The sequence below is a fragment of the Tinamus guttatus genome, unplaced genomic scaffold, assembly GCF_059628265.1.
Source record: "Tinamus guttatus ecotype Peru unplaced genomic scaffold, ASM5962826v1 Tinamus_guttatus_pri_ptg000652l, whole genome shotgun sequence".
NCBI lineage: Eukaryota > Metazoa > Chordata > Aves > Tinamiformes > Tinamidae > Tinamus > Tinamus guttatus.
In genome coordinates this window covers 3,008,740-3,019,233 of record NW_028289186.1, presented here as the reverse complement: position 1 = coordinate 3,019,233, position 10,494 = coordinate 3,008,740, and the positions used below count along the sequence as shown (strand labels likewise).

At 42.6% G+C, this 10,494-nt stretch overlaps 1 protein-coding gene across 4 annotated transcripts in view; it reads right to left on the bottom strand.

The window, feature by feature from the left end:
* Positions 1–216: 216 nt before the first annotated feature.
* Positions 217–10,494, bottom strand: part of SKI (SKI proto-oncogene) — an 88,581-nt gene continuing 78,303 nt past the window's right edge. For 3 of the 4 annotated variants that reach the window (XM_088536131.1, XM_088536128.1, XM_088536130.1), the window contains 6 exons: positions 10,220–10,345; positions 9,577–9,692; positions 8,069–8,331; positions 7,581–7,882; positions 5,388–5,618; positions 217–2,216 (listed from right to left, as the gene is read on the bottom strand). In XM_088536131.1, coding sequence (XP_088392257.1) covers positions 2,028–2,216; positions 5,388–5,618; positions 7,581–7,882; positions 8,069–8,331; positions 9,577–9,692; positions 10,220–10,345 — 1,227 coding nt within the window. In that variant the 3' untranslated portion in view covers positions 217–2,027. The remainder of the gene's footprint in view (positions 2,217–5,387; positions 5,619–7,580; positions 7,883–8,068; positions 8,332–9,576; positions 9,693–10,219; positions 10,346–10,494) is intronic. The other variant, XM_088536127.1, reaches the window with a different exon arrangement.

Genomic DNA, 10,494 nt, shown 5'->3' with positions numbered 1-10,494 from the left:
TAATGATTTCAAGCAAACAGCTCTTGTTTAAAAAAGTCTCTCTAACATACTGTAAGTAAAGACTATAATTTTAGGATTGGCAGCCGCTTTCCATCTACTGGGATTAACGTTCAAAAGCAAATAAAGATTACTGGAAATATGGTTCTTTGTTTACAATAACTTTTGTGTATGATGATGCATAGGGTTTTCTTTTCTTTTTTTTCCTTTTTTTTAAGGTTAAAAAAAGCATCAGCATTTCCTATATAGCATGCTGAGAGGAGAAATGAGCTGGAAGGCACATCTGCAGCCCCAGGTCAAGTTTTCATCTTACGCTCATCAGATTGAGTGTAGAAGAGGTGAGTGTTTGTGGGTGGAAAAAAAAAAACAAACGGAAAAATGCTTTTCTCTTGTTCAGTAAAGCACCAACTGCATTTGCTAAGCACTTCTGGGAGCCCCCTCGCTCCTGCCTCCCATATTCTGTTACGCACAGCCATGCAAAAAAACAGATTTAAAGTAGAACCAGTAGTGCACTGCTCTGGATAATTCTTATTTGGTAGCATCCTATACCTGCTGAATACTCACTTTGCATAAATGTAAATGATGACACAGTGTCACATGATGGAAAACTAGGTTGATGATTTTCCCATCTATTAAGCAAGAGTAGAAGCTAGAATGCTCATTGTGTAAACTTTAAAACTATGGAATAAAATGCAAAGAAAGTTTCTGACAAAGTGCAGTTCTTTTTAAAAAAATAATATTAACAACAATAACAACAATAATAACACAAAGTGATGACATGCTGCATTTTCATTCCAGGGCTGCGGCTTGGATCCCAAAATTAAAGTAACTTTAAAAAAAAAAAAAAAGGCTTATTCACAGCAGCAAAAGTGTTGGTTTTGTTTTCTGTGGTATCCGATAACGTGATGTTGCACTCTCCTTGGGCACAGTAATCCTGACAGACAGTCCAGAATAAGGTAAATACTGAATTTATGGTGAGATGGTGCAACAAAGATGAGTCTTCCAGAAAACAGAAAGCTGAAGTATAAAGATTTCAGAATGACTTGGAAAATACATGTGCCTTCTGCTTATTTCTCAACCGACTTAATGTATCATCCATTTCTTTCCTTTCCTTCTTTCTTTTCCTAAAGCTGAAGTGCTCTTGGATGAAGTGAGTCTCTTGAACACACCAGTTAATGAAGATGTCTTTAGAGAACATGGCATGGTTTACAAACACTGAAGTCCGTAAGGCTGGGTTTATAATTCTCAAGCACACATCATCTCCCCCTCCCCCTTACAATTCTCTTCCCTGCATCTTCCTTTCTTCAGCACAGGAAATGAAGATAATTGTTTCTAAGACAAAAAAAAATCAACCTTGAAAAGCACTCTGAAATTCTCATACAACCACGTGACAGGGTTAAAACTGTGATGGCTTCCTAAGCGGCTGGAAAACTGCTATGAAATGGCATCCTCACCAGAGGGCTTCTACATTAAGAATCCCAAAGCCTATAACAAGTCATTAAAAATTGTGCATCGAAGATTTTTGTTTTGCTTTTAAAGGTTCATTATAAAAAAATCTCGTTAATTGTTTTAATACCAAGTCTGTATAATGAATTATTTTAAATAGCTTATAACAAAAGTTTGTTTTTAAATTCCAAAAAATGTTCCAACAGGCAGAAGGGCAACATAAAAACATTGCCATGCTTGCCTTTTATTCTGGTTTTAGCTGGACGGTGCTGCTTGCTTGGAGTCTGCCAGTAAAAAATTTGCTGTGGATTTAAGTATTTTGTTTATAAACACTTTGTGTTTTATAGGCACAGTAAGATGTTGTGCTGTATGGATTAAAAAAAAAAAAGGGAAAAAAAAGATGTAATTCAGTGCTTCTGTTATGAAGAGTAACATCTGCCTTCCAACTACGTCAGAGTCCATATCCATGGATGTGTGCTAAGACACAACTACTCACACATGCACTTACACACGTACCCCCACACATCCTCCCTTACTGTGCATACACAGCGTTCCGCATGTGGTGTCGGTGCTGCGGTGGTGGTTTAGTTCTCCAGGTTGCTCAGTGTGTTTTCACTGCTGGGTTGATTGCTTGATTTAGGCCACAGTTGTTCCTGAAGTTCCTTGACTACTTTTTCCAAGTGTTCTCGAGCCTCCCTCTCATGCATCAGGTCAGCTCGGAGCTGCTCCCTGTCAGCCTCTGCATGCTGAAGCTTAACCTGTAGGTCCTCAATCTAGAGAAAAGCACATGAAAAACACAGTGAACGACTGTAACACTTCAGTACCGCCGTCATTTTGTACAATTAAACACAGACTAGTAGCCTGCCACAAAGTGAGATGAATAATACAACCTCAGGCTTCCAGGCATAAGATGATCAAAGCTGAAGTGGAGGGAGGAATTCCCTTCCACCAGCTTTTTCCATACACCACTGTACAATAATCCAAGTTCACTGCAGGAGCTGTTTGGCTTTGAAATTATTAAATACTTCTGGTGGCTTAACTATCAGAATGGAACATTTTAATATAGAAAGCAGAATAGTTAAGGGTACCTTAAATTGTTTATGAAATTCCAGCCAACATATATCTTATGTCCTTATTATTTCTTTAGGAGACAGCAAGTCAGCAAAGTTAACTGCAAGCTATATTTGCAAAGCCAGAGTAATTTCAGGTATTTTATAATGGTTATTAATGTCAATGGCCAAATCCATACTCAGTAGCTCTTTAAGAGCCATGTCCCATGAAAACAACTGTACACACAAAACCTTTACATCTTTTGTATTAAATGTAAGGGACTGTAAGGGGTCATGATGGCCACAGTAAAGCAGTGAGTGGGACTGGATCGAGTGGCGATGAGGGCACAATGTGGTGGCAGGAGATGGAACAGAATCCCCTGAAGCACCAGGAGTTCTCCATACGCTTTGGGGCAAAAATGGAGGCTGCCATGACGCCCCATCCATACTTGGGAGCTCGGTGCCAAGATAAGGAAACGGGCAGCATAAACCACAGCAATATCCAGTAAGAATTTAGCATCCTAATTCTTTAAGCTTGCATATAGAAATGTACAACCCTGAATTTGCTGTTGAGTTTCCTCTCGTGCCCTTTCAGGCTATGCCTGTCTACAGCATTATGGTTTTCTGAAAATAATAAGTAAATACAAAGGTGAGAAACTTCCTGTATTTGCCAAATTAGAGTTAAGATAAAAGGCTGTATTAAAGCTTTGTTTTTTATATGAGCTAGAAGCTTTACTCCTATTAATTTCTTGTAAAAAGTCAGGCTTTGAAGTTACATAGGGTTTGTTCACAGGAAGTGCCAGGCAGCCCTCTCAGAAGCAGCTGTTGAACAGTCACACAGAACCTGGCGCGTTCGCTGCCCCGGCCCGGCCCTACCGCAGCCCTAGGGCCCTGATGCAGCGAGCACTGATCCTGCTGCTCAGCTCTCCAGCTCTGCTCATCCCCCAGCAAGGGACACTGCAAACGGACTGGGCTTTTAGGACTCAAACCTGCAAAATCTTTAGCTACTTCTTGTGAGTTTGACCTTTCCTTGATAGTAGGAAACGCCACGAGAAGGAGGAAATGTAACAGAGGACTGAAAACCGCCTTTGTCAAAGCCTTTGTGCACGATCCAGCGCAAGGCAGGACACACCTTCGGATCTGTTAAACTCTAATCAATAAGTGTGCCGTTTACTTTATCTGCACTTGCTGTCGCCTTGTTTTCTGCCGCAGTGGAAGTGAACTGCAGGTAACGCCCAGCGCAGCCGCTCTCAATCTGGTTATGTTTAGTCTGGACATCTCTTATCAGTGAGACATCCTGTGATGCTAGAGAGGAAGCCACATCATTTCCTGCTTCTGGTCTCCTGGTTAGACATGTCTCACAGTGGGGCAATGCACCACTCCCCTTCCCGGTATTGAGAGCCAGAGCTTAGAAGAATTTCAGATTTCTGTTTCTTTTTCTTTTCCCTTTTACCGCCGCCCCCCGCCACCTCTTCCTTAAAATAACCATAGTATTTGCAGTTCATGCTTTACATGTAATAACATGCAATCCAACTTCACACAGAAGCGTATGTTTAACAGCACACACAGAATATCAGAAAAACTGCTATATTAAATATGGTCTATAGGAAGTTTCTTCAACGTTAATTCTGGTGTATTACGCTATGCAAGTTAAACCTCTTGCAAATGTATGTTACTTATGTGCCATTTGCATGTAAGTGATACCCATCTCTGTGCTGTGGGAGTTTAAATATAGGTAAATGTGCCCCATCTTTCAGAAATCATTTACTGTTCAAACCTGCTGACCCGTATCTTTTAGTTATGCATTCTGAACCCGCCTTTTAGTTTTGGGCAGGGGAAGTGGTTGGGCAGAGAAGTTTTATGTGGGAGCTGTTCAGAGCAGGGAGTTTAGCCTTGAGGAAAGGGGCTGTTTGGAAACTGCCCTACAGCGAAGGGGCAGTTTGAGGGGGTTAACAACAGACCAGGCCCTTTATAGGAAAGGTACTAGTGGGAAACTGGGGTGGTTTTATTGAAGAAGGGAAGGCAGGGCATGCAGTGGACTCCTCTTTGGGACTGTTTCTCACGGAAATCCAGGAGGCTGCCGTTCTGTCTCAGCTCAGCCTGTTATGCTGGGTCATTTCAGAGGGCTTGGAACAGTGGATGGCCTTGCATTCCACATGCCCTGCAACACCAAGACACAACAAGGCGACTTAAGGACGTGCAGCCTGAGCTCTTGGTTCACTTGGCTTCGGACGGTTTAAATAAACTTTAAAATTGCTTATTATAAGAGACTCTGATGTGGAGAGGGTGGGAAGGTTTTTAACTTGAAAGCTTTAAGCATACACATTGCTTGTAACAGCATGTTCCTGCATTCCTAGAACTTTCACTGAGATCACACTGCAAGTATTTTCTAAGACCTGAGAGTTTGCTCTTCTTGTGCTGTAGCGCTGTAAACACCACTCCTTCCTGCAGCTTGCACACTGGTGGCCTCAGCTTCTTCTTTCATCTTAAATAGTTCCTGTAGGTCTGGGCTGATCTTTATCTTTTATCCTATTATAGAAAGTGACTCTGCCTAATATTTACAACAGTGAAATGCATCGCAATGTATGGGCATGGCCAGTAGGATATAAGTAGAACTGAAGTAATGTCTAACGTTTATGTTAGTCCTCTGCAAATGTCTATTTTCAGCTGACAAATGCAAAGTTCTAGGCAAAGTTGTTAACATTCAGCATTAAAACTAGGCTTTTAAAGTGACACGATGGGGGCACAGATATTAAAAAGATGGAGTTGGAGATGTAACAAATTAGAGAAAATGAGGCCCAGCAGCATTAGAGGAAGAACAGACACTGGAACCGATTCTAAAACCTGCAGGGCAATGGCCTTTCTTGCCACTGTCTTTCAGTGCTCAGGTCTTACCTGGGCTGAGTATTTGGCCCGAAGCCTCCCTGCTTCGCAGCCCTTGTCACAAACCCGAATCTGCCTGGCTTGCTCCAGCTCCCTCTTTAGTCGTATCCGAGACTCGTTGGCTTCCTTCATTTTCTTCTCGTTTTCAGCTCGCAGACGTTCAATCTCTTTCCTCAAGTTGCGCTTTGCCTCTGTTGCTTCTCTCAGTTTCTCCTTCTTAGCCACTCTTAGGAATTCTAGCTCCTGGAATGCCAAGTAGTTGGACATGTGAGAACCGAGGAGCAGGGACAGATTTCTTGCACAGGAAGGGATCAAACTAAATTCCCACCATTCTGTTTCTTCTGACTGGAAAGATGTATCTAAGCCTGGTTCGAATCTTCTTGCAAACTTTTCTCCTTCAAATGGGCATGAAATCCTAGGCCAAACTTACCCTGAATTCTTGGATAATAAAACACTATGCTACATCCACAGTTTGCTTTGTCAAGCAAAATAGCTGTCACCATCTGTGACTGAATAAGGATGATCTGGAGTTGGCAACAGCTCCTTGCAACGCATCCTACACTAGCTCCAAGTTCCAAATGAATCAACCGTAATGCCTGCACCTGCAGAGACTCTGAACTGGAGCTGCACAGTGTTGTGATAAATGTAGTTTTTTGATGACCTTTGTGTGCAGCAAAGCTGGAGAAATCAGTGAGCAGCTCAGTTTTAACAAGCCCTCCCCTACCAAAAAAAAAAAAAAAATCCACAAACCCAATCTTAGGAAAAGTACAAGGGGAAAAACACATATGTACACACACATATATATATATATATATATATACACACACATATATAAACCTTTCTAACTTCGAAGCAATTCTGCTATGCTGCAGTAACTTGCATGTAACTTACCTTAAGGCTTTTGGCAAGTAGCTAGAGAACTGCTCTGTCATAAATATCTGGGGAACTCCGGGCTAAAACTCTCAGCTAAACCTAAACTGCTGCACTCTGGGAACTGTGTCTCTCACTGTCTATGTTCTCAACTGCTACCATGAAATCTCAAATCAAAGAGAAAGCCATTAATTAAAGTGATAATGAGAAACTAAAGGGACAGCAGAAGAAACTAACACATTGTTAAAAAGCCTTTAAGGGTTGTTAAGGAGTTGTTAAAGGAGGCCTGTGCATCACAAGCATATTTCTGCTTACAAAAACTCGTCCCCCTAAAGGTCCATCTCCTAAATGGTTAAATCAGAAAAGCTACAGTTCAGTTTTTCCGTTTTTTTTTTTTTTTTCCCCAGAAGCAGCATTTCCTCCCTGTCAGAGAGGACCCCTCTCAGTAACGTGTTCCTGGTAAGGAAGGCGGCAGCCGGGTCATGGGAAATTCGCTCTCCCGACAACCTCCCTTCCCGCCAGCCCGGGCCTCAGCCCCAGCCCGGGAAGCGCCCGGGACCTTCTGCGCGTGCAGAATGCGTCGGCCAGATACCAAATTCCCTCTCACTCCCTCTCATTCCCATGTGCTGCTCGATTTAATGCCTCAATATTCAACTGTTTTGTCAACTGCTTCATATAATTTATACACTGTATATTTAAACTGTACGTATACACTGCATATTTAATTTGCATAACTAAAAATGAAATGTAAACTTGAAATGTGTTTCTTTTTCTTACTTTTAATTGCATAAAGTGAAACATGCATTCACTAGGACCTGGACACAAGTGTCCTCACATGAGACCCAGCACAGCATTTGGGCTGCTACACTGAACCCTGTGTAGGAATATAAGTAGGAGACCTCTGCTTACAGTTCCAATTGTGTTCATATCTAATCACTTACTATTACCTCTCTTTCACCTCCTCCTTCCTGCTAGCAGAATATCTGAAACTACTACCACTTTTTAAACACCGCAGAGTCATATTACGCACAATTGTATCTCAGAGCTACTGCCCTGTGTTTCGTTCCCCAAAACAACCATTACGTGCCAGTACACAATGGCTGTGTACACCTGATTTTGACGAATACTTTTTTTTGTCCCCCAGAGTAGATGAAACAAGGCCCTTGTTTAATCTACTGCATTACATTTCTAGCTTGGTTACATTTTCCCTTAAAATATTTACCAAGGACACGCGAACCTGACTGTGCTCTATCCTCCATTTCCATGGACTGATTTTGCCTTATCTCCAAAAAAAAAAAAAAAAAAAAAAAAAAAAAAAGGGCACAAAAAATCTACCTGGTGTAGACTGCGCTTGGCTTGCAAAGCAGCATTTAGCTTCTCTTCCTGTTTCACTCTCATTTTCACAACTTCATGCAGGAATTTTTCTTTGGCTTCTTTTGTATCTAGGCCGCTGTCCAGGGCCTGCCTTAGGTGCTCCAGCTCAGCTTCCAGGCCGCTGCTGTGCGCGTCAGGATGCGCTGCCACCTCGTACGGAGCGCTGGCTGCAGCGGGCGCCTGCATCCCCGGGGAGCTCATGTCCTTGGCAGAGCTGGATGAAGTAAAGGATGGTGAGGAGAGCGAGGACAAGGAGGAGGTGACTGAAAAACAGAAACATCTAAAATTAATAAAAAATATCTAAATAAAAAATGTCTCTAAGTCAAAATGCGTTGAGGCCCTTTTGTAAAGGGGAGATATTTAACCATCAGTGAAAAAAATGGAAGAAAAAATACTCATTCTCATGTAAAATAACACAAAAATTAAAGGCAGATATAACTGTCACTTACATTCCTCCCTTGTTTCTACTTCAATTTCCGCTTCGGATTCCTTCTCCTCCTCGGCGGCAGCAGCAGTGGCCACTGCCTCGGGGACGGCCGGGTTCTCTGCTGCCAGTTTCCTCTTCCGCGGCTGGGCAGCGCTGCCCACGGGCTCGCTGCTCCGGGACACCACCGTGGCACACGGGGAGCTGCTCACCATCTTCTGTTGGGCAGGAGGTGCAAGAGCCACATTGGGGGCCACGGCACTCTCAAAGCTTTTGTAGGAATAAAAACTGTTGAGAAAGGGAGGAAAAAAAAAAAGAGAACACACTCAGATTCTTGTCTTTTATCATGTTTCCTAATCCATGTGTTACACTGAAACAGCAAGACACAGGTTGACAAAGCAGATCCATTGATTTGCACCAGCCAAGGATCTGGCTATACGTTTGGTAGGTGTTTTGCATCCATCTAAACGTGCAGAATATTGACGCAGGTAATCTCCATCCAGTTGGCAGGCATTATATTTGAAGTACCGCATACTCTAAGCACCAAGCAGATCGTATCTCCCAGCGTTTAAAAATTATGATGCTGTTTCCCCTTGATCCTCATGCATTATTGACTTTCCTAAATAGACAAGTTTTACTTGTCTATCCACAAACGCTTTGCAACCTTGGGAACAGAACTCCCTGAAGAAACGTTGTGAAGGGTGCAAACAGCATATTCTGGTGCATCATTGATTTCTTGATACAGCATGCCCCTGAATGCACATATGTTAATCTACATTTATAAAAAAATCTATGTTAAAAAGACATTAATGTTATAAAAGCAGATACATAGAAGTTTACAAAAGCCACAGTCAAGACTGCCTTTGCTGCTTCAATTCTGCATCTACAACATGTGATCTCTAGTTATATTAAAATTAAAATGAAAACCTTTCAGCTCTTCTATGGATCCTACAGACTGAGGAGCTTTTTCCAAGCTCTCCTGCTCTCCCAGAACCTCCCAGGCCCAGCCGGAGGGCAGAGGGGCTCTGGGCTTTCCGTAAAGTCCCTTGGCTTCCCATGGTGCTGTCCATACCGGAGACGGGAGGCAGCTGCTGGCGGGTGGTGACAGTTCCCTGCTCCAGAGCGGCTGCAGTTACCGATCGGCAGCTGCTGGAAATGGCTGCCCGCTCCCTGCCGCCTGCCCGGAGAGGAGGGCACAACCCTTCAGGAGCCCTCCACACTGAAGCCCTTGATGGTACCTCCAAATTATCAACAGTTTGTAGAACAGCCTCCATGTCAGACTTTTATGGCATTGCTTCACCCAAGAAAATCCATCTAATGACTGCACTAAATAGTGACACTTTTGGGAGGCCTGTTTTTTTCCCTTCTCCTAACTGAAACACCACAGCTGCAAATGCTTTCATTCTGATGCCAGTGGCCTGAACTGAAGGAATGACAAAGCCACCAGCAGCAGCACCTACAAACAATCAGAGAGCAACTTGCTGCAGCATCTCCACAGCTGCTAACACCTTCCTTGCAGGTCGTGTTCCTTACCTGTCTCGGATCAGTGCAGGAAGATGTGTGGAGAGCTCCTTCTCGTTTGCTGATACAGCGGGAGACCAGGGCCGGAAAGCTGAGAGACGCTGACGGGGATGGACGCAGCCAATACTCTAGGAAGGAGAGGAAAGACAGATAAATAAAAAATAAATAAAAAATAAATAAATACTGGACAATCCTTTGAAGTATAAATCACAAGGGAGCACTGGCGATGCTTGTAAATACACATTGTGATATCTCTAAAACTGATCCCCCACTAGCTGGAACCTACTTGCTTAGCAGGTTCTACTGGAAGGGATGAACTGTACTAATGTAAAATCCTGCACAGTTGTTCCTTTGCCAAGAATTTATATGTGGTTTGCAGAGACCACATGAGGCTTCTCAGCCTTTCAGGACTCCTCTACCTCAAAGGTATGAAGGAATTGCCTCTTTTCATCCTCACAAGCAAGGCCAGTGCACGTTCAGAAGTGGTAAGAAAACTGGGGGAGCAGTACAGCTGAATGTTTGCTAGGAAAAGCAGAGAACTGCTGAAAATTTAAAAAACTCCGCAAATTTTTTCCCTGATCTTCTGTTCTGGTTGCACAAGAAGGATGCTAACTAATTTCATCTCTCTTTTAAACACAAAGCACTCAGTAATCACCTTATTAGATGAACTGGATAAAGACCGTAACCAGCTGGATTGTTTTTCCTTCTCAGTAGATGCTGGAGATTGGGAAGCAGAGTCATCTATTTTGGGCTTTTTGGAAGCAGGAGGATCTGAAGGGATCTGAAACAAAGACAGATGGGAAAAAAACTTAGGAAGAAGATACAAGACAAAGGCAAATTTTGTACTAAAAGTAAGAAATACTGATCTTTTTAACATTTTTAAAGCAAATAGTTATTTCATAATTGTAACTTAAGGAACAACAAATGCTA